Source organism: Pongo abelii, chromosome 21 (assembly GCF_028885655.2).
Source record: "Pongo abelii isolate AG06213 chromosome 21, NHGRI_mPonAbe1-v2.0_pri, whole genome shotgun sequence".
Classification (NCBI taxonomy): Eukaryota; Metazoa; Chordata; class Mammalia; order Primates; family Hominidae; genus Pongo; species Pongo abelii.
The window spans coordinates 33,517,195-33,540,826 of record NC_072006.2 but is presented as its reverse complement, the minus strand read 5'-3'; the positions used below and the strand labels follow the sequence as shown (position 1 = coordinate 33,540,826).

Sequence of the window (23,632 nt, the reverse complement as noted above, 5' to 3'; positions counted from 1 at the left end):
TTCCCTCCAGGAAAACCGGGGTTCTGTCCTCTCCAACTCCAGGCCTCTGGCCCCGGCTCCCCTTCCCCACATCTTCCTCAGGGCTTGTCCTTCTCCTGGAACCCAGGCCTTCAGGGCCCCGCTCTCCCACACACGCCCCGGCCTGGGCCTCCCCACCCCCTCAATCCGCCCTCCACCACCGAGACACCTGGCCAGGGGGCTTCCACCTCCCTGGGAAGGCCCCGACCCTTCCCCTCTGGTTCCGCGCCACAGCCCCCTTCTCGCTCCCTCTCCTCCCCGCGCCTCTTCCAGGCGGCACCGAAGTCCTTCCTACACACACGCTATTTTTGTACCATCACTCTCTTCTTCCTCTCCCCTTCCCCCTGCGTTCACTTACTTCCTTCTTTTCCTTCACCTCGGCCCGGCTCTGAAAGGATCGGGCCCCTCCGGCCCGCACCCACCCCCAAGAGGGGGCTTCAGCTTTGGGGCTCAGAGGCACGACCTCTTGGGGAGGGTTAAAAGGCAGACACCTCCCCACCCCCGCGCCTCCACTCCCCGACTCCTTCGCCGCCTCCAGCCTCTCGCCAGTGGGAAGAGGGGAGTAGCCGCGCGGCCGGAATCCGGAGGCGAGGGGAGGTCGGCCGCAACTTCCCCAGTCCACCTTAAGAGGACGATGTAGCCAGCTCGCAGCGCTGACCTTAGAAAAACAAGTTTGCGCAAAGTGGAGCGGGGACCTGGCCTCTGGGCAGCCCCGGCGGCGCTTCTAGTGCCTTCCAGCCCTCGCGGGCGGCGCAGGTCCGAGCCTGGCAGGGACGGGGAGGGGCAGAGCGGGACCGGTCGGGGCTGGGGACCAGCCGCGCGGGCTTCTGAACTGGCACATTGTCGGAGCCGGAGGCTCGTCTAGTCCCGAGCCCCAGCGGGCTGCGGCGGCTCGCGGGGCCGCCTTCCCGGGACAGCAGCCGGGGGCCCGCGCGGGGGTGCCGGGGCCCGGGCGCCGGCGCGGGGGGCGACGCTGCCCTCCCCGGCCGGGCGCGCAGCTTGCAGCCCTCCCCGGCCGGGCGCGCAGCTCGCAGCCCTCGCTCCCTCCCAAGGGTCGCGCTGCTAGCGGGCGCTTGCTCGCAGAGAAGGTGCCGGCCGGGCCGGAGCCCCGAAGCCTCCCCGGGCGGCGGGAAGACGGGAGGAGGGGGAAGGGAAGGAGGGAGGGGGCCGGGCTGCCGGGAGGGCGGGGGCAGCGGCCGGGACTGCGGGCCGGGAGCGAGCCCAGCCGCCCGCGCCGTGTGGAGCCCGGGCGGGGCAGGTGGGCAGCGGCGGGGGCGGCTCCGCGCGGCCGGGCTCGGCCGTGCTGCCCCTCGCCCCTGCTCGCGCGGTCCTCTCTCCCGCGCAGTCTGTCTCGATCTGCGCGCCGCCTCGCTCGCTCGCTCGCTCGCTCTCCCCCTCTTTCTCCCCCTCTCGCCTCTCTGTGTCTCTGGCTCTCTGCCTGGCTCCCTTGGGTCTGTTTCTCTCTCCTGCCGCCTCTCTCTGGCCGCCCCTGGCTTTATTTCTCGCGCGCTTGGGGTCTCTCCCAGTCTCCGTCTCTCGATTTCTCCTGGGGGGCGGGGAGGGGGGGGGTCTCCAAAAACCACGGCGGCGGCGGCGGCCGCTCCTAAGCCGCTCCAGGCGCCCGTTCCGGAGTCGGGGGGAGGCCCAGCCGGGAGGGGGGAAGGGGGGGAGCCTTAGTCATTTCCCCGCTCCAGCCTGCTCCCGCCCGAGCGCGCACTCACGGCCGCTCTCCCTCCTCGCTCCGCAGCCGCGGCCCATGGAGCCCGCCGGCCCGGCCCCCGGCCGCCTCGGGCCGCTGCTCTGCCTGCTGCTCGCCGCGTCCTGCGCCTGGTCAGGTAAGCACCCCCCGCTCCCCACCGCTGCACTCCCCAAACTGCGGGCTCAGGCCTCTCAGACTGGCACTGGGACCCATTCGGCTAATGCCGAGCAGTAATAGGGGGAGAGACGCCTGTAACCGGGGTTATGGATGTAGAAACTGAGGCCCAGAGAGGGCCAGCGACATGCCCAAGGTCACACAGCCAAGGGTAGAACCCAAGTCTCTTCTATGAGAGTTTGTCTCTGTGGACTCTGACTCTGTGCACTGTGCTGGGCACTGAGACAAAAGAGCTGAGTTGCTTCACTCAGCCCCTGCCCAGTCCAGTGGGGAAGGCTGACTGACAGTGGCTTTCAGAGCAGGGCCGTCCGGCTTCCCCAGAATCTCTCCCCATGGACATACGACTTTCCACATGTTTGACTTCAGGGTGTGAGGGGAGGAGGTGAGGGCAGAGGTCTTCCCAATGCTGCCTGGAATGGAACAGAGACAAGCTGTTGCAATTAGGGAAGAGTGAGCCCTCCCTCTGGTGCGCAGAGTAAACCAGTGTTAGTGTGTGCCTGGGAGAGAGGGAACAGGGAGGCCGCGGTAACCCCAGAGCGAGCTGCTGCGAGCAACAGATCCTTATGTAAAAACACGGTGGATTGTCCCTGTGGTTGCCAAAGCCTCTCCCTGGTGGTCTTGCTCCTTGAGGCGCTCCCAGCTCCCACTTCCTCCTGCCTTCCCCGAGCTTCCAGGCAGCTCCCTGCAGTTAGGTGCTCCGCGGGGATGTTACCTGTGGCTCTGAGCATGTCTTTCTGTTGGCCTACATCAAACACCTGGCTGTCGCCGGCAGGCGGGCTCTGAAGGCTACTGTGCATGTTCACCAAAGGGTGAGGTCACCATTCAGGAGTCCTGCTTCTTAAATGGGTTTTGCAAAACCATGGGTCTCCTGGGAGGGCACTGGATGGGGGGCGGGGGGAGCAGAGAAATGGCATTAAGGGAGTTGGGAGGGAGAGAAGAATGGGGATCTTGTTTTTTGTCGTCTTGAAACTGTGTTGTAGGCAGGGGGGTCTCTCTGTACCTCCCACCCTTGAGGAGGGAGGTAAAGATGAGCTCAGTGTCCAACACCCCCTTTTGCGTTTAACTAGAGGTGGTAACCATCTGATAGCAGGGAGAAAGGGAGAACTAGCAAAGAGTGGGTGGAAGGAGAAGTAGGGGGGTAGACAGCTGCTTCTCTCTGCCTTGCAGTTTCCCCTGAAACCCAGGAATTCACATAGGTATCACCCCACCCCACCCCACCCCACCCTCCACCCCCAGTTCTTTTCAGTTATAGTTGGGTCCTGGCTGGGCTGAAGGGAGCACTGATACAGTTCACATCTCTCCAGTGAGTGGCATCTCCTATCTGCTCCTTCCTGCCTGAGCCAGCCATTTGTACCCTGCAAAAGTCCGAGTTCCTGCCCTGCCATCCTTCCTGGCGTGGAAATGCACAAGCGTCACTCACAAGTGCTTAATTTTCCTGAAGCAGGGAACTGGGCCCGAGTTAATTTCTAGATATCTATTCCAGACCCTTCTCCGACCAGGAGCCTGTGGTTCAGTCCCTGGCAAATGAGCAGTGACGCTGATTAGCAAGTGTTCAGATGGGCAGCCTGCTTTTCCTGGGGCACTGGCTGGGAACACCAACACCTTTCTTATGAGCACATCTCCCCCTTTTGCCTATAAAAACAATCTATAAAATGGTAAAGATTGGGCCATAAAACTTCCGTTCCAATCCATTCAGCATCAATAGCCTGAAAAAGTGGGAGCAGCAGAGGGGCCAAGATTAGCGTTGAAATAAATAAATCTTAGGAGGTAAGAATGAATTTCTTGGTCGAAGGTGGTGGGAAAGGGATGGGGTGCGACCATCATAGCTCAAGCCTCCCATCATCCTTCAGTCTATGTTCTTCGGGGTCCTGGTCACACCATGGGCCTGGGCAGGGAAGTCACCTGGTTTGGCTGAAGGATGGGGCCTCAGGCCCCTCCCCCTATTGCTCCAGACATGGAATTTGCAACAAAGAAGTAGAGAGACAGGATATGAGGGGTAGGAAGGTACAAGGAGGCAGTTGTCCAATTTTCTAAGAAAATGGATTTGTTCGAGTGAGAAACTAAAATGTCAGGTTTAGGAAGGCGGCTTTGGATTGAATGACTACTAGTGTCTCAGGCAGAACTGTCAGCCTGGGAGGTGTCACATGATTCCTGTGTCTTCACATGATCACTGTTTTGAGGGGGGGGTGGGGCCAATCATGTGAATTATCTTGGGTGGGGGAGGCAAGAGAAGAAGTTTCTAAAGATTGCTTTTAGCACAAATGCTGCCAAAGGGAAATTCTAAAAAGATCCCAGTGAAGTCACCAACCTATGTTTTTGGACCCAATGTGAGGCCTGTTTCCTAAAACAACTGCACTGAGGGAGATTCTGAGGCTGGGAGAAGGGCAAGGGACTGGAGCCTGGGGACACCTGGCACCTGATTTTGTGTCAGCAGGGCCTGACGCTGAACCCGCAGCATGCCTGCTTGGCCCCAGCTAGGCCTTGAGACCTCTGAGTCGCCCCCCAGGCCGACCTCAGATAAACTCCCATTCATTTCTTCTCTCTGGCCTGGAGGAGGCCAAGCCAAGTTGCAGTTCAGGCTCTGGGGAGCAGCGGGGCCCCCCAGTGAACCTCTGACTCTTTGGTAGAGGGTGGCACTCTGGGGGCTCCTCTGTACTTTCCTAAATGGTAAAGTTAATCTCACTTCCTCTTTCGTAAGAAGAGAAAACGGGGCGGGAGTGCTTTGGCTCAACATGCTCAGGCTGTTGGAAGTTCCTTTAAAGCCATAGTTTTCTCTGAGTACTTTCTGGCCTTTACCAACCCTTCGGAAACTCACGGTAATTCATGTCTGTACTTGCAGTCATGCAGCACCTATGAAGTGCTGGTGTGAACCATGTGTTGAGAGAAGGGAGGAAAACCAACGTTCATTAAATAGTTAATGGCGTTCCAGGTTGGATGCTGCTTCTGCATCGTCTCATTCGCAAGACATGAATTGGCTCTTATCCCCATTTTGCAGATGCAGAAAATCGAGTCCCAAACTGGGGAAGTAACTTATAAGTGATAGAGAGGAGCCAGGATTTTGGATGCTGGCCTTCCTGCTGGGTGGCTTCTAGGGAAGAAGTTCAATGACTTAATCAGGATGATTTAGTCCAAGCTGGAGAGGGAGTGAGAGAGGCCCCTCTCTGGGCTTGGGTGGAGGATTGTGGAAGAGTTCTTTCTCTGGGCAGAAGGTTTTGATGAAGTCACAGGCATTTCTCTGAAAGCCTACTGAGGGTGGAAATACTGACAGCCCCTTGGTCCTCACCAGTAACAACACATGAGGGGTGATGTGGCTCCTGTAAGAGCCCCCCATCTGGGCTGCTGAGCTCTGGAGCCCCCAGAGCTGGAATATTCCTCCCTGCATCTTCCTGGTGCCCTTTGCGACAGATGGAGAGGGGGTGTGCGAGAGGAAGGGAGTCTAAAAGTGTTGTACGGATCCCACACGCGCTCGCTTGCTGCTTCCAATGGCTCCGTGCGACAGGTTATTTTCTTATTTGTAGTCTTGGACTGACGGAAGGTTTCCCCCATCTCTCTCTCTCTTTTTAAATGTGCTCAGATTTCTGGCCTGTCAACACAACTCAGATCATGTCACTCCCCAGCTCAAAACTGTTGAGTGGGTCCAAGTTTTATTTAAAAAAAAAAAAAAAAAAAAAAAACACACAAAGCTGCCATGAGGCCTGGGCTTCCTCCCTGCCAGGCCTGATTTCCAGCCACATGTTTTCCAACAAGCTGACCTGTTGAGATGCTACAGGATAACCAGGCTTCCTCCCTGCAGACCAGAGCTTTGCTGGCTACTCAGCCACACGAGCACCCCAAAGACCCTGAGAAGCCCTGCATTGTAGAAGCCCGAGCTGGGTCACATTTACTCCAGTGTTCCCTGAACATGTGAACAAGAGGCGTTTGATTTGTACAATGCCCATTAGCATGCGGCCTCTCTCTGTTTGGTAAATGGTTTTCTACAGATCCATGCCCTCAGCTGAACTCTGAGCTCTGTGCCTCGGCCCGTGCTGTTCCTGCTATCAGAAATGCCCTCCCTGTACCTCCTTGTCTTCCCATGTCTGAATCCTACTCATCCTTCGAGGTTCAAGTTAATGTGCCTCCTGGGGGGAGGTCAGAGGAGCCTCTCCACGCAGACACACAACCTAGCCTAGTGCTAAGATGGTGCTAAGACCCCTGGGTGTTGATCTGAGCCCTGCTGCTGACTTGGACAATTTGCAGAAATCTGTGTCTCATTTTGCTCATCTGTAAAAGAGGAATGGTATTAACCACTCTATTGCAAGGATTAAGTTAATTAATGCGTGTGTAATGCTGGAAGCCATGCCTTGTATGTAGTAAGCACTCAACACATATTAACCAGTGTTGTAATTAGCATGGCTTTATTCTGGTTTGATTCCTCATTTATAACATTGGGACGGATTTTCATAAAGCATCTAACGCGGTTGCTTACACATAGGGGGTACTTAAAAAACAGCAAAGGCTGTTCAGTGAACAAATGTCCTTCAGCTTGATATTTTCCTTGTAGCTTTTTTTTTTTTTTTTTTGAGATGGAGTTTTGCTCTTGTTGCCCAGGCTGGAGTGCAGTGGCGTGATCTCGGCTCACCGCAGCCTCCGCCTCCTGGGTTCAAGCGATTCTCCTGCCTCAGCCTCCCGAGTAGCTGGAATTACAGGGATGCACCACCATGCCCGGCTAATTTTGTATTTTTAGTAGAGACAAGGTTTCTCCATGTTGGTCAGGCTGGTCTCGAACTCCCGACCCCAGGTGATCCACCTGCCAAAGTGCCGGGATTACAGGCTGAGCCACCGCACCACCCAGCTGTCCTTGTAGCTTTTATGCTGCTGGGGGATGGACAAGTTGAGTAGAAACCCAGGCTAGAGTGATTTAATTGCCTGTTACTAGGGACTGAGTGCTGTGGGCACAGCCTACCTCTAGGTGTCTCTGTCTGGATCCACAGGTCTGCAGTTGTGGATTCCTGGACCTGCAAAGCCGTAGGGGGCCTGAGAGAGCCCTCTGTGCTTTCATCCAGTGCCTTATTGTGCGGCCAGAAGAACAGAGAGAAAAAAACTGGCCGGGCCCACGCAGGAGATCCATGGCAAGGCCCGGCTGGAACGCCAAGCCTCCTATGGTCCAGGCCAAGGCTTTTAAAAACTGGGCTGTGCTGGAACTTTCCACTGTTTCAGCCAGAAATCTGACAGGATCCCGAATTCCGTGGGAAAACACTAAAGTAATACTAATAGGAACCATCTGGGTTCTCTGCTTCCTGGGCTCAGCACTTGGTGTGTGTGACCCTGGTGGTACTCATAGCCACATGGTGATGCGCATCGTTATCTTCGGACCCGTTCGATCTGTGAGGAAACTGAGGCTCTGAATGGTGAAGCAGCTTGCCCAAGGCCACACAGTAAGCGCCAGATTTGGATAACCACTGTCAGCCTAATCACAGAGCCTATGTGGTTAACTGTTGTGCCATTCCTTAGCCGTCACTGAGGCTTGCTTGACAGGTAAGGAAACTGAGGCCCCATTGTGCTGGCACCCTGCTCCCTTAGTGCTCCTCTCGTTTTTGTTTTTGGTTTTTTTCCTTTCTTTTTTTTTTTTTTGAGACGGAGTCTTGCTCCGTCGCCCAGGCTGGAGTGGAGTGGTGCGATCTCAGCTCACTGCAGCCTCTGCCTCCTGGGTCCAAGCAATTCTCCTATTTCAACCTCCCCAGTAGCTAGGACTACAGGCGCACACCACCACGCCCAGCTAAATTTTGTGTTTTTAGTAGAGACTGGGTTTCACCATATTGATCAGGCTGGTCTCGAACTCCTGACCTCAGGTGATCCGCCTGCCTCGGCCTCCGAAAGTGTTGGGATTACAGGCGTGAGCCACCGCACCTGGCCTCCTCTCATATTTCTATCAGTGCACCTTCCTACGAGGTGGGGGCAGTGTGTGTCCCCAAGGTGTGTCCCTGTCCCCATACTAGAGAAGGAAGCATCTGTTTTCACAGCTGAAACTGCTTTCCTGTTAACTGCTGGTGTTCCTGGGGTGGGTATTCTGATGAAGCCCTCCACAAGATGGATTTTCCCTGCCAGGTGTCTTGCCAGGCCCTCAGTCCAGAGAGATGCAAAACAGCTGAGGTGGAAGTCGGAAATGCTGCAGAATTGGTTCTTTGTGTCTGTAAGATTTCCTGGCACATTCGTTCGGGGGCGCAGGGTGTTAGATGGCTGCAGATTAGTGCCAAGAGCCCAAGGAGATCAGGTGCTCGGATCAGGAGGGAGATTGGAAGCCGGGAGTGAGCGATGGGCCTCCCAGCCAGGAGGGACGGCTGGAGCAGGTGGGCGGTGATACCAGCGCCGTTTCTACAGCTCCATTCTTCAGGCCGACCGTCGGTGTTCTCCAGAAATGGAAGCCCGTGGTGGAAGGAAATACTAGGTACACGATGTGCTCGGCACAGGCTGAGCCTTGAACATGTGTTAGCTCTTCCTTATCTTTTTATTTTGGAAAATTTCAAACATATGCAAAATGAGAAGGAATGATGTAATGAGCCTCAGCTTTGACACTGATCAACTCTCTACCATGCTTGTCCCCTGCCCCCATTTTTGCTAGGGAGAGGAGAATCGGGGAGTATATAAAACGAGTGCTAAACATGGGGTATCATTTCACCCACCGATATTCTCTCCACATCCCTTCATGTGAGCTGTTGTCTGACCCTCACCACGAGCCAAACAGTATGGCCCTTCATCCCCACTTTACAGATAAGGAAACTGAGGCTTCCCAAGGCCAAGTGGGGCTCATCCTTAGGCCACACAGCCAGTGAGAGGTAAAGCCAGGCTCCACTCCTCACTTTACCCTTAACCACTTTGCAGTCATTATTAGGGTCATTTTAATTGTAAATATTCATTCAACAAATATTTTTGAGCACCTACTATGTGCCAGGGATGGCTCTGGGTGCTTGGAGGATACACATGTGAACAAGACAGACAAAAACACCTGCTCTCGTGCAGCAGACATTCTAGTGAGGAAGAAAAAAACACACCCAAGTAAACAAATGATGACAGGTAGCTGGGGAGAAAGCAGGAGGAGGGAAGGGAGAAGGTTAGTCAGGACAGAGGGAGGGCCGCTCTAAGGAGCAGAGGCCTCAAGAAAATGGAGAAGTAAGGCCAGGCGCGGTGGCTCACACCTATAATCCCAGCACTTTGGGAGGCTGAGGTGGGCAGATCACCTGAGATCAGGAGTTTGAGACCAGCCTGGCCAACATGGCAAAACCGCATCTCCACTAAAAATACAAAAATTAGCTGGGCATGGTGGTGTGTGCCTGTAATCCCAGCTACTCTGGAGGCTGTGGCAGGAGAATGGCTTGACCCCGGGAGGCAGAGGTAGCAGTGAGCCGAGATTGCACCACTGCACTGCAGCCTGGGTGACATAGCAAGACTCTTGTCTCAAAAAAAAAAAAAAAGAAAAGAAAATGAAGGAGTAGCCACGGGGGATAGCAGGAAAAGAGCCCTCCATGTGGGAGGAATGGCAGGTGCAAAGGCCCTGAGGCAGGAATGAGCTTGTATGTTCCAGGAATTGCAAAGAGGCCAGTGGAGCTGGAGTGAAAGGAAAAGAGGTGGGGGAGTGAGCAGAGGTCAGGGCTAGACCAGCAGGATCTGGCTCATTGAGCACCTAACATGGAGCATGTCTGGCTTGTGAGAGGACCATTATGCATTCTCTCATTTAATTCTCACCACAGTTCTGTAAGATGGGAAATACCATTAACCCATTGGACAGATGAAGAAACTGAGACTCAGAGAGGTAAATTGACTTGCCTAAGGTCACACAGCTTTTATGTGCAGAACTAGGATTTAGGCCCCTGAATGCTGCAGCATCCCCATTGCTGCTTTCCACGGCCACCCTTGCCCCCTTTAGGCTCTTCACCCATAGCAGCTGGAGTGAATCAAGTCATCTTTGGTTCTGCTGGAAACCTTTTTCGGTTTCCAGCATGGCATTTCTGGACCATGTCTGTCTCTTCATCCTCACCTCTTACCACTCTTCTTCCTTCTTGGGCTTCAGCCTTGGCAGCCTCCTTTCTGGCCCTTCACCAGCTTCTTTCCCACCCCAGGGCCTTTGCACTGGCTGTCTCTTCTATGGGAGCATCTTCCTTGGTCTTTGCTTCCTTTGGGTCTCAGCTGCCACCTCCCTTCCTTGGATGCTGTCCCAACCACCCCATTCCAAAAGAGGTTCTCGCTTGTGATTCTCTATCACTGGGCCAAATCTGCCTATTGCCTAGTGCTCCTAGCCATTTCTATATTAATTCATTTCATTATTTCAGCCCTGTCTCCCCCACTAGGATATAAGCTGCACGAGAGATGGGCTATGTCTCTTACTCACTGTTGGGCCTCCCAGGACCTCAGCACAGGGCCTGACACACAGTAGGTGGGTTAATAGATATTGATTGAATGAAAGAACAAGGTGGGTACTAAAATCCCCCTTTTAAAGAAGAGGCTTGGAGTTATGAGGTTGTACAAGCAAAGCTTATTCCCTAACTACCACAGTCCCCCCTCTGCAGCCAGGGCCAGGGTCATACCACAATTTCCTGCCCATCAAGCTGTCATGAAGAGCCCTAAGATATCAGGAAGCACAAAGATATCAATGCCAGGAGGGATAGGAGGAGGCAGTCAAGAAACCCCAGAATTTGTACTTAAAATTCTGGCTACACAAACTGCTTGCCCCACTTTAGACACCATGATGAATGATCAGGTGCTGCAAACCGTGAAACATGACGTAATTAGTGCTGCACTCTTGGCTGGGGGTTGGCTTGGAGGCCCCACCTCGAGGTTAGCCTCCCCTAGAGGGTCACTGCATGAGGCAGTCTGGTGCGGGGTGGGGGTTAGAACAGAGGGAGGTGGAATCAGACCACTCGGCAGCCCTGTGACCATGGCCAAATGGTTGTACTTCCCAAAGCTTCACATCTGGTCCTCCGTGAATTGGGGGTGGTGACAGCCCTGTCTTACTGGGTTCCTGCAGAGGTTCCATGAGGCCTGTCTTGCTCTGGGCAGCGTCGACGCTTATTAGCTATTGCTACTGCTGTTATGTGATTATCATCATTTTATGGTTTGGGAATTTTAAAAGCTCCATCTTTTGCCAGTGGGGAGACCTGAAACCCACTCCTTGGCCCCCTCAGCCTCAGTTTCCCCTTCTGTGACCGGGAGGCTTGGCTCGGCTCCTCTCTTGCAGGTCCCTTCCAGCCCTGATGCTCGCTCCAGCCTGCATATCCTCCTGGCCCTTTGTCCTGATGACTCCACAGACTCCTCTGGCAGGAGAGGCCATGGAGGGGCTTCTGCTTTGGGGCACATTCCTGAATTGGAGTCCAGCATGTGCCGCTTACTGGCTGTGTGCTCTGGGGCAGGTGTCTTCCCAGCTCTGAGCCTCCATTTCCCCATCTGCAAAATGGAACCGCTAACACTGTTTCCTCCCAAATGGGTGACTGTTGAGGGTTAAGGAATTAAGAGCCGTGGAAAGTGCTTTTGCAAGCTGCAAAATGCTCTATAAAAGGAATCAGTGAATAGTGTCAGCTTGGGGAAAAATCCCGTCAGTCCGGAGACTGTCTGCTGCCGGCAGTGTGCTGAAACCCTGGCAAATGTCGTTTAATAAATGCGTGTTGCTTTTAAGAGGGCCTTTATCTCAGCTGGGAAAATGTGTGCACATCCTTGGCAACCCGAGAATCCAGAAGCCTGAACTAGAGGGGACCTGTCACAGGGAGAAGCGATCACATGGGGTGGCTCCAGGCTCCAGTGTTGGAATCCCACCTCTGCCACTTACCTGCCTCTCCAGGCTCTGCTTCCTCATCTGTAGGAGGGGACAGTGACAATAGCACCTGCCACTCTGGGCTAGGATGTCCTGAGGGCTAAATGAAGGCTTCTGGTTATCTGGCCTAACCCATGCATTGCCCCCATGAAAGTGTGGCTGTGCAGCACCAGGGCCTGTCTCAGGGCAATGGTTGGGGCCTGGAGATTGGGAGGACCTCCCAACCTCAGCCTCTCCAGGCCTTACTCCAGGCCTCAGTTTCTTCCTCTGCAAAATGAGGAGGAAGAAACGTCCTTAGGTTGTCAAGGCACCAAGCCTAGTAGATGTCAATGTCCTCTACCTGCTCTCTCAGCCGCTGCTGGTCCCCCAAAGCCTGTTAATTCTAAAGGATATTTACACAGATTTGCTGTTCTTTTCCTGCCACTTTGCAAACAGGGTCACACTGCAAGCATCGCTTCATCACCTCCAGGTTCCATCTGAACCTGGCAAATGCTCCATAGGGCTCCCAGCGCTGCCTGTCCCCACTGCCTCCTTGCCAGCAGTGTGCTCAGCCTGCTTATAGGTCCATGCCAGAGGGGCCTCATGCATGCATCGAGGCAGAGCTGGTTCTGCCTCGGAGAGGATCCTGAGCCTCTCAGGCTTAAGGACGTGGTCATCTGTCGCTCCCTTCATCTTTAGACACCCATCTGCATGGTGACAGCTGCTCTGCATTGAGTACTTTGTGCCAGGCACGCTAGCCCGTTTCATCCTCAAAACAACCCTAGTATTGTTATCATCATCATCAGACCCATTCTACAGATAAAGAGCCAGAGGTCCAGAGGGGGCGAGACATTTCCTGGAGTCTCATGGGTAGCAGAGTTGGAATCCAAATCAAAACATACTTTCAACCAGTGCCAGGCACTGCTCCACCCCTGGGGAAGAAAACTCAGTTCCTGCTCTCGAAGGACTTATAAGTGAGTCTATGACAGGGAGATGAGCACTTTTAAAAAATTAACAAAGAAATGCGTAGTTTTTTGAGTGAGGATGATATATCGAACAATTAAGCAGAGCAGGGACATTGAGGTGGATAGTATCTTAGACAGAATGGCCAAGGAAGGCCTCTCAGATAGGCCTGAAGGAGGGGAGGGAGCCAGGCATGTAGATATCTAGGGATGAGAGTGCCAGGCAGAGGCAATGGTGAGTGCAAAGGCCATGTGGTGAGTGGAGAATCTGGCACAATTGGGGAAAAGCAAGGCTGCAGGTCCCTGGGGCCACTGTAAAAATTCTGGGTTTCACTCTGAGTGCAGTGGGGGCTGTGGGAGGGTTTTGCACAAAGGAGGAATGTCACCTGACTTAGGTTTTAGAGGCTTCTCTGGCTGCTGGGGGAATGTGGCTGGTAGAGAGGTGAGGCAGAGGCAGGGAGGTCAGCGTGGAGGTTCAGTCAGGGTGGTAAGAGGTCAGGGTCTGGCCATGTGTTGGAAGTTGAGGCAGCAGGATCTACTAACAGATGGGTTGTGGGACACAGATGAAAGGGAGTCAAGGAAATGTCTCATTCTCAGTCCAGCACTTCTAACCACAGAGCATCTGACCTCCTGTTTACAGGTGAGGAAACAGGCTTAGAGAAAAGCAACTTTGCCAAGCACTGTGCTAGAGGCAAGACATAAAGGTCATCCGGCCCCAGAGCCCGAGCTCTGGATGGTCTTAGCACCTTAGAAGTTTACCTACTGCATGGAAGGGGCCACCAGAGTCTGCCCCTTCCCTGCAGGGATGTGGCACAGCACTGAGTTCTCAGAGCTACCCAGGGCAAGGGTGAAGGAGTGGGGACCCTGAGCCCCTGGGCCAGCTGTCAGCTTATTTACCAGGCCACACACATCCCCATTTTTGGTGGCTTCAATGCAGGTAGCAGTTTCTATCACAGCGCCTGGTTTGTCCCTGCGCAATGGGTGTATCCAGTGGTGCTGGCAGAATGCTCCCAGTGCTGGCCTGCTCTTCAGATGGGCAACCAAAACCATCCTTCAGGGCGCTAGGTTAGCCCAGTCCCAGGTCCTCCTCATCTCAACTTCCTTACAGCCAGTGAGCATGTTCCAAGGACTCTAGCCTGAGTCCTGTCACCTCTGCATCTTTGCTTATGTGGTTCCCTCCTCTTGGAATGCCTTCCTTCACCCCAGCCTCTGTCAGCCTTTAAGACCTAGCTCAGGGGCCACCAGATCCAGGAAGTCTTCCTGGGTTTCACTCTCTTCCAGAACCCCATCCCCAAACCTCCTCTTGCAACACCGATCGCCATGTGCGTGGTCATTGCTTATGTCCAGGACGGCCCCACATGCTAAGATACTCTCAAGGGCAAGGGCCTGTCTTACTTGGCTCTGTTTTCTGTGGTATCTGGGACAGGGCCTGGCAGCAGAGTGAGGTTTGAGAGGGCATGAATGAATCATTCTGACTCCAGAGGAAATCGCTGTGTAGTCATGGCTGTTGGAGCCCCAAGCTCTCTTCTTGGGAACTGCAGCATCCATGCAGCCATCCACTGGCACAGCCCCGGCCATGAATGCAGCCCCAGCTACCTTTCGCCTTCCTGCATGGTGTCATGGGCTCCAACAGATGGTTCTGGGCTAGCCTGTTCACAGCTGTGCCCTGTGGCCAGCACATAGTAAGTAGGTGCTCTAGAAAGGTTAGCACCTCCTATCAAGGGCAGGACCCTAGACAGATACCACACAGGGTATTGACCGCCAGGAGCCCATGGTAGACTTGAGGGAAGTGTGTCTCCTCACATCCTCCGTCACCCTTATGCTTGTGGAAACTTACACAGCAACCTCATCTATTCCAGGCACGTGCCCAGCTGGACACACTCCCAAACATAGGCACACGGACACCTGGGGTGCACACAAATAGTGGCATGTGCATACTTCCCTGCTTGTCAGTGCACACACCCTCATAGTCACATTTACGCATACACCACTCTGTCACACACGTGCCACCCCCCCACACACACACCCTCTACACACACATACACACCACACTCACGTGCATGCCGCTCCTGCATCACTCTCCCACACACTCACACCCTCCCACACATGCCCAGGCCACCATGATTCAGACACTCTCCTGCACACAATTCACATGCCCACGCCCATGATCCCTAGCCCCCCATTCAGACACACTCCTGTGCTGCACTGTGACATATTCTGGCACACAGGCACCGTCTCTTTCACACTCCTCCTTGTGCCCACCCTTGTGTACGTGTGTGCAGATGCTTATGCTCTGTACACACATACATGTATGTACACACGTGTTCTCGTGTGCATACTCTTATGCACCCTCAGCACACTCATGTTCACGTGTTCTATTGCACAGCCCTGTACTATATCCTGTGTGCATCCTCTTTAATGCACACTTAATGTTCACATATTCTCTGCATAGCCCTTTATTACATCCTGTATGCATCCGCTTTAATGCACATTTATGTTCACATGTGCTATTGCAAGGTCCTGTACTACATCCTGTGAGCACCCTCTTTAATGCACACTCTTGCACTGCATACTCTTGTACACAGCATTAAATCACACACAGAAGATAGTAGAGGCAGCCCCTGATGAGGAGATACTATAAGTGCGGGGTGGAAAATCGCAGCCTTCTGAGGATAGTGAATAGCAATAATGATGAGGGAAGAAGAGAGCCGGGTATCACTGCAGCCACTTTAGAATGTTGAGCCTTGTGTACTGCCAGAGCTCCAGCCATAGCCTCCCAGACCCTGGGGATCCTTGAATACAAACAAAGAATCTACAAAGAATCCAAACAGGTGGCCTCCAGCCTGTCCCTGTGGCTTGTGCTGTGGTGACCCACTGCTTCCAGGGATGGGCAAGCTCCCATGCAGTGTCAGTGAGCACCCGCCTGGGCAAGGCTGGCTCTTGGGAAATGTGCTTGTTAGCTTCATTCTCCCCGCCCCTTGAGACAGGCTTCTGGAAGACTCACACCCCAGGGCGAGGCAGCCCTCCCCATCCCCGCCTCAAGCTTTGGTTCTAAGTTGATTTTTTTTCTATTAGAAGAAACATCCATGTGGGCAGGGCGCAGTGGCTCATGCCTGTAATCCCAGCACTTTGGGAGGCTGAGGCGGGCAGATCGCCTGAGGTCGGGAGTTTGAGACCAGCCTGGCCAACATGGTGAAACTCCATCTCTACTAAAAATACAAAAATTAGCCAGGTGTGGTGGCAGGCACCTGCAACCCCAGTTACTTGGGAGGCTGAGGCAGGAGAATTGCTTGAATCCGGGAGGTGGAGGTTGCAGTGAGCCAAGATTGTGCCATTGCACTCCAGCCTGGGTGATGAGAGTGAGACTTCGTCTCAAAAGAAAAAAAAAGAAAAGTATCCATACTAATTTTTTCACCCTTTATGAAATTATTTTCATCTTTTAATCTCAGAAGCCACACACATGAACATTGTTTTTTAAGAAATCAAATATATTTTCTAAATCCCAGTGGTCAGTTCTCAGCCCCCATCTTACTGCATCTCTCAGTGGCATTCAATACAGGTGGTCACACCCTCCTTGGCCAATTCAAAGAAGAGAAAGGAGATGTGGCGGGAGAAGCAGGTCACAGGAAGGAGCCAGGAGATGGGATCTAAGATGCCAGCAGGAGCCTCTTGCCCAAGGGGGTTAGGTACATTCCAGATGTAATGATTTGAGTGATTTCTTTGAAATCCGTCTTTGCCTTGAGGGTGGAAGCTCCATGAGGCCAGGGACACAGCCATTTCACAGCCCTTAGCTCAGGGCCTGGCACAGGGAAGGATCCAGAATGCAGCACTGACTGCCCTTGCTGTGGACACTGAGTTCCTCTTACAACAAACATATGGTGACCACCCACTGTGCTGACTTCTCCCCTTAGAAAACGTGTTCATGTGTTTTGTTTCATTACTTTAACTTTTTTCCAAAACCAATAAATGTTCACTGCAAAAAAATACAGTATATGATTTATTATAAAGTAATAAGAAAACATGCCGACCCCCATCATACCTCAGTCCCATTTCCCAGATGTAACACACCACAGCAGTGCCATGTTTAACTTATCATCCTTGCAAACCTTTTTCTCTAGACATGCGATTGACCAATCAACAAATATTCATCGAGCATCTACGCTGTGCCAACCACAGTAGCAGGAGCTGGTGAAACAGCAGTGAACAAAACAGACTAAATCCCTGGAGGAGAGGTTCATTTAAATAATACACATACGGTAACACACATCATTACATGTACGGGTTTTTTAAAAAACAAAATGAGATACTATAAATATTCTTTTTTGTTCATCTAATTTAGAGAAGTTGAAAAAATGCCCAAAGTAGGAGGGGAAGAAAAGAGAAAAACCTCATGAGGTTTAGATTCATGATCCAAAGAGAGTTACATTTTATAGCTTTGTTTAATACCCTCCAGTTGTTTATATATAGTTTTATTTTACAAAGTCATGATCATACAGAGTATAGATTTTTCTCCATCTTTTTTTTCTTACAAAAGAAATGCAAACAGGAAACATAAACAAGAGCAAAATCCCATGTAAATCTACCACTCAAAATAATCATGGCTAATCTTTAATATTGTTTTTTTTCTAAAATTGGGAGTTTGGGATCACACTGGATCTACCACTTGGTAACAAACTCTGATCTTGTAACACATTTCCATTGTAATTCTATACCATCATTTTCATGGCTATAGACTTGGCCTATAGCTGTCAAAGTAGATTCACCACAATGGGATCAGCCAATCTCCTTTCCTTGTATATTAGGATATTTTCAATTTTTTATTTTCATACAAACACTTAAGTGAATGAAGCAAGATGTCTGCACATATTCTTAGTTACCTAAAGGTATGATGTTAGATTGTTTTTCTTCACTCATATTTTCACTACATCAGAATGTTGATTGCAGTTATCTTTGATGGTATGATGTGAGATTATTACTTTGTTTTCATACTTCTTTATTTTCTCTAAATGCCTTGCAATGAACAGGTTTTATTTGCATAAACACAATATTATTTAAAATGATGCCATGAAAATTTCTCTATGACCGCCGTTTTCATGGTAATGGCTTGTTACGGCTGCCTGTAATTCCACATAGGGGATAGGCCATAATTCACTTAACCATCCCCTATCATTGACCGGCTGGGCTTTTTCCAACATCTTTAAGATCGTTATACAGGAAACCTACTCCATATCTGGGGTTACGTCCTCAGGGAGCAGCCCAGCAAAGGCTGGTGAACAGATTTCACACCTTTGGTTCATCCTGCCAAGCTGCTTTCCCAAAAGGATGTTCCAATTTCCACTCCCACTGGCAGTGTGTGGGAATGCCTGCCCAGCCGCCCTCCTCTCCCTGAGGCGGTTCAGGCCCCTGGACAGTTGCATCCTCTGCCAGGAGGGCAAGAGAGAACAGGAAATAATTTGGCCAGCAAGTGACCCCAGACCCTGAACCAGGAGTGATTTTTAACAAGCCTGATTCTCAGAACAGAACCTGCAGAGAAAAAGCAAGCAAGCAAGGAAAAAGAAAAAAAAACCTCTCTACTGGAAAAAACATACACATACACAGATTAAAATAATATTTGGCACTTACGTCGCACTTTTAAAATTCTTCAAACGCTTTATAAACACTAGCTAATTAATTAAGCCGCCTAAATCTGGCTGCAGTTGGTGGAGAGAGCTTGAGAGGAGCTAAAAAAAAAAATGGGGGAGCCAGCCCTACACAACTCCAGATTTTATTGTCGCCTGCCTGGGGTGTGATTACAGGCCTCCGGCTGCACCACAAGAATAGCCCTGCTCCAACATGCTGCACGCCTGACTCTGCAGCCTCTCCTGCGCCTCCTGCTCCCTCACCAACTGCTGACTCACAGCCCTGTGTGGTGTTATTGATAAGGATAATAATAACTGCAAGCCAGGCTCAGTCCCGGGCTCCAGGCCTGCACCCTCTCCTGGATATGCCAGCATCAACTCCATTTAACACACGAAGAGAGAGGAGATTTGCCCAGGGTCATGGAGCCAACGAAATCCTTCCTTCATTCATTCATTACTGCATTCATTCTGCATATTTTTATCGATGACACTGTTTTAGGCAGGAGGTTGGAAACAGTCCCTTGTGGATCCTACATCCTACTATTGGGAATAGGGCAATCCAGAGAAAATCAAATATATGAATAATATAGCTATGTGACAATAACAGGAATAGGAATTAAAACTTACCCAGCACCTATGCAGCAGGCATACCACCGTGTCAGGGTCCTCATGACTGTGCTGGGGTGGATGCCGGAACCCCACTTTATGGAAGATGGAATGGGGGTCCAGGGAAGGTGGGTACAGAGGTGGCTAAGAGGGGAGCCATGGTGTTGCCCAGGCCTGCTGGCCCCAGCAACTGTGCTTCCTCAAGGCAGCCTTTCCAGTTGGTCCAGTCTTGAGGCTGAAATACAGACCTATCGGGAAAGTTCCTAGCTCAGTGCTGCTGGCAGCTGCTGGTGCTGCCTCTGATGTCGCCGCCTGGACGGGCCTCCTGGGCCTCCCACACATCTGGCCCCAGCCTCACCCCTCTCAGGCTGTCTGATGCTGGCTGGGCCTCTGTCCACTGTGCATTCTGTCTGTCCACTGTGGGTTCTGTCTGTCCATTGTGGGTTCTGTCTGTCCACTGCGGGTTCTGTCTGTCCACTGTGAGTTCTGTTTTTTTCTCCGGTGCCATGAAGATCTTGCCATGTTCAACTTCAAATGGAAATGAAATGAGAAGCTGGACTTCCTGACAATAAAAGCAGTTGAGGTCTTAAGTGGTTGATCAGGAAAATAAAGTCAAAATGGTCATATTTACACCCAAAGCAGGTGAAGTGGTCTCAGGCACTCTGAGACTCCACTCACCTGCCATGAGAACCGGGCCCCAAGGGTGGTCCCTTGCCAGAGTCAAGACTGGGTGAGGCTGGGAATGGGAGAAAGAGGCAGGACAATGGGCAGATGGCCCTGGGCTTGCTGCAGTGACGGCAGATAGGGGTCTGTGAGCCTCTTTCCCTGGCTGCCCTGCCCCTGCCAGTGCGGCGGTGCCAGGCCACAGGTTGGTGGGCAAATTCACAGGGTTTCTCTTCTGCCCAGCCAGAGCCAGAGGGGCTGCTCTGGACATCTGCCGCAGCCTTGTCTGATGTACAAGGCAAAGGTGGCCCAGGTCAGGGCAGGACAAGGTCACATGGAGGGTCAGTGGAGAGCCCAACTGGGGCCCCAGGTTACCTGTCACCTGCATACCAAGTAGCTACCACTCCTCTGTCTACCTCATTCTCTCCTTCTCCCCCATTCTAGCTCGCTCTCTCACTCTGCCTCTATCTCTCTGGCATGTGTTTCTCTGAGGTCTTTATGATCATGATCTGTCTTTCTTTTTTTTGTTTCTTATACCTCACCTTGTTCAGAATCGAGGCCCTGGCTCTGCCTTGCTCTCAACTGTTCTCACTTGGTCCCTAAGCATCTTTGACGCATCTCATGACAACCTCATCCTGCCCTCCTCTTCCTGTCTGGGCTTTCCCCACTGCACCCCAATCTCTCCATCCAGGGTCCCTGTCTTGTGTGCCCCAGTGTCTCTGACTGGGGCTCAGGCTTCTGCAGCCGACCTCTACAACTCCTTCCAGCTACCCATTTGGGAGCGCTTGAGGCCTGGACTGGGTCCAGCTCCAGTGTGTCCCCATCACATTGAGGCCTGGATCACAGGGCATCAGTGTCCATCTCAGGGCTAAGTGACTTCTATGTATGATCTCATTTTCTTTTCAGAACAAGGCAGAGGTCTGGGGGCTGTTCCACCCATCCTGTAGATAAGAAAACTGAGACTCAAAACTGATGGATAAATTAAGGTCCCACAAGAACAAGGGGCGAGCCAGGTTGCAAACCAGGTCCGATGACTCTAAACACCAGATGCTACATTTGGATGCTGTCCCCAGCCTTGGCTTGTTTGGTCTTCCCAGAGATCCACTGAGGTGGGGTCATAGTAACTATTTTACAGATGAAGAAACCAAGGCTGAGAGCAGTAAGGGCAAACTAAGGCAGGTCTTGAATTTGTGTGGCACTTTGCAAGTCAGACTCAGTCCCGGGCTCCAGGCGGGGACTCAAACACACTGGCATGAGTCTACATTGGATATTCTTGGTCACCTGAGTGGTTGCCAAGGACACAGCTATAGGCCACTGATCCAGAACTCAAACCACGTTCTCCTACTGCCCAAACCACTGAGTACAGCCTCCCTTCTCAGGGCCTGCATCCTGGGCCCTGCTAGAAACAGAATCTAATGCCTTGTAGAGCCCCACACATGCCAGGCCCCTTCCTCTGAGTCTTTGCCCAGGCTGTTCCCACTGTCTGAAACACCAGCCTTCCTTCTGGCTCATTCAGATTAGAATTAGAGAGCCCAGCTCAGATGTGACTTTTCCAAAGAGGGTCCAGGCATTCAAACCCACTCTCTGCCATGTCACTTAGCTTTCTGTGCCTCAGTGTCCCCACTTAGAATACAGGCTCATGTTGCAAGTTTGTTGTGAGGGTTAAATGAGATAATACATGCAATATACTGACCTCACAGCCTGCTCCTGGTATGCATCCAGTCAATGAAAGTCACTGATAAACACTTGAGGAAACACAGAGGATCATGCAAGGATAAAAAAAAGTGACTGCTTTGTGCTCCTTTCCAGGAGTGGCGGGTGAGGAGGAGCTGCAGGTGATTCAGCCTGAGAAGTCTGTGTCGGTTGCAGCTGGAGAGTCGGCCACTCTGCACTGCACTGTGACCTCCCTGAACCCTGTGGGGCCCATCCAGTGGTTCAGAGGAGCTGGACCCGACCGGGAATTAATCTACCATCAGAAAGAAGGCCACTTCCCCCGGGTAACAACTATTTCAGACCTCACAAAGCGAAACAACATGGACTTTTCCATCCGCATCAGTAACATCACCCCAGAAGATGCCGGTACCTACTACTGTGTGAAATTCCGGAAAGGGAGCCCTGACATGGAGTTTAAGTCTGGAGCGGGCACTGAGCTGTCTGTGCGTGGTGAGTACAGTGTGGGCCTCCTTTGCCCCTGGTGTGTGACAATAACTCAATAATAACACCCTCCATTCTTTGAGCAATGATCAGGTGTGGTGATGGGTTCTCCTTTTCATGAATTGATGTCTCCCCCTTTTACAAATAAGGGAAGTTGAGGCCTGGAGACGTCATGCTATTTGCTTAAGGCTCCATGGCTGGTAAAGGGTGGGAACATCTGCAACCTTCATCTGCCTGGCTCTGTAGCCCTGGCCTCTTCAAAGCTGACCCAGCCCTTTGGTTCCACAGATGAGGAAACAGACAGATAGAGTGACTTGCCCAGGCACAGGGCCAGACCTCACCTGCTGCCTCCAGAGAGCATTTCCCTCTCAGGGCAGCTGAGTCTCCGCTATGCGACAGACACTCACTGAGAACCTACTGTGTGCCAGGCTCTGCCAAGCTTGTGTTCTCATCCCTTCCAATAAGAAATCCACCCAGGGCAGGGAGCAGGGAGGTGTGTTTCCTTTATTTCATCACCAAACACCAACTGAGAAGATTCCTAAAAGGCACAGATTTACTGTTTAATCTGATGGCCCTGGTGAGAGGAGAAGCTAGAGGTTTGGGCATTTTCTGTGGGTCTTTTAGAAAAACCCTTGTGTGATTTAGGGACTGATTCATGCAGTCACTAAAGGCTCTGAACAAAGCTGGGTCATCATAGAATATCCCTCACCCCAGGGAGGAGGTCTCCCTTCTAGGTGACTTTGGGTTCCTCCGTTAAGGCAGCAAAGATGCTCATTTTGTATTTACTGCCAGAGCCCCAGGATCCTCCCAGGATTCTAACTCCGGATCATGGGACATTAGTGCAGGAAGGACCCTCAGACCATCCAGCCCAACCCCTAGTTACAGGTGGAAACTTGAAGTCAGGAGATGACAGGGGCCTTGTCCACAGTCATAGGCCCAGTTAGTGACAAGATCTGAACCAGAGCCCACATCTGATTCCAGGGAGGCTCCTTTGTTAGACATTGTTTCCGTAGAAGAGCCTGGTGCATCATAGGTGCTGATTGAAAGCTCCTTGAACAGAACTGCTAAGCAGGGAGCCAGCACTTCTCCTTTTCATCAGTTTCCTAAAGGTTCAGAATACTGACATTCAGACCGTTAGGCCCATTGGTGATTGGAAAACCTCTCCCAAATGTAAGCCATATCATTTGATACTGAGATTTCATATCAGGATAGAGACCTGCTCCATTGTGTAATAGCTACAGAATACTCCAGCTTATGGAAATATCAGATTTATTTTACGGTCTTCCATTGATGGATACGTAAGTTGTCCCCAACCTTGAGCTATTAAAACAGTCCTGCAGTGGATGACCTTATACATGTGTGACCTTACTCAGGTGGGAGACGCCCACTGGAAGTGCCATTGCTAGATCAGAGTGGGTGTGTGTTTTAATGTGTGTGGATATGGCCTAATTTCCCTCCTAGACATAACAATCAAGTCTCCCCACAACCACTGGACCTAGGCAGGGAGGGTGGCTTTAAATTCTGATTGTGCAGATATTACAGGAAAAGAAGTTCCCAGATGATGCATCTCGTGCCTAGACAATCACAGCAAGTAAGTGGCTCAGGTGTGACCCAGATCTGCTGACTCCTAGCAGAGTGCTCACTCCTCTTTGCCATGCTGTCAGCCTAAATGATGCCCTGGATGAGAAAGGACGGAGGTGGGAGGCGGCCAGGGAGCAGCAGCTGGGCCAGATCCTCATCCTGGCACTTTCTCCCTTTATAACAAGTACTATGAAGGAAGAGCCATTTCTTGCCCCATTTACAGATAAGGACTCTGAGGCTCAGAGAGGAGACCTGTGTGGTGAGCCAGTGGGGGAGCCAAGGTTTGATCCCCACCAGCCTGACTCACAGCACCTGTCTCTGTAACACTCAGCTATGCTTGTCAAAGTGTGGAGAAATGCTCCACCCTTCTCATTCCAAACTCTTGCAGTTCTATAGCAAT

General features: G+C 51.9%; 1 protein-coding gene across 6 annotated transcripts in view; it reads left to right on the top strand.

Moving 5' to 3' along the window:
• The first annotated feature begins 374 nt into the window (after positions 1-374).
• LOC100456232 (tyrosine-protein phosphatase non-receptor type substrate 1) overlaps positions 375-23,632 on the top strand; it is a 46,020-nt gene continuing 22,762 nt past the window's right edge. The window contains exons 1-3 of one of the 6 annotated variants that reach the window (XM_054541697.2): positions 375-774; positions 1,766-1,853; positions 21,307-21,660. In XM_054541697.2, coding sequence (XP_054397672.1) covers positions 1,775-1,853; positions 21,307-21,660 — 433 coding nt within the window. In that variant the 5' untranslated portion in view covers positions 375-774; positions 1,766-1,774. Of the gene's footprint in view, positions 775-1,203; positions 1,277-1,765; positions 1,854-21,306; positions 21,661-23,632 lie in introns of those variants that run through there. The other 5 variants (XM_024238869.2, XM_054541698.2, XM_063720753.1 and 2 more) reach the window with 5 other exon arrangements.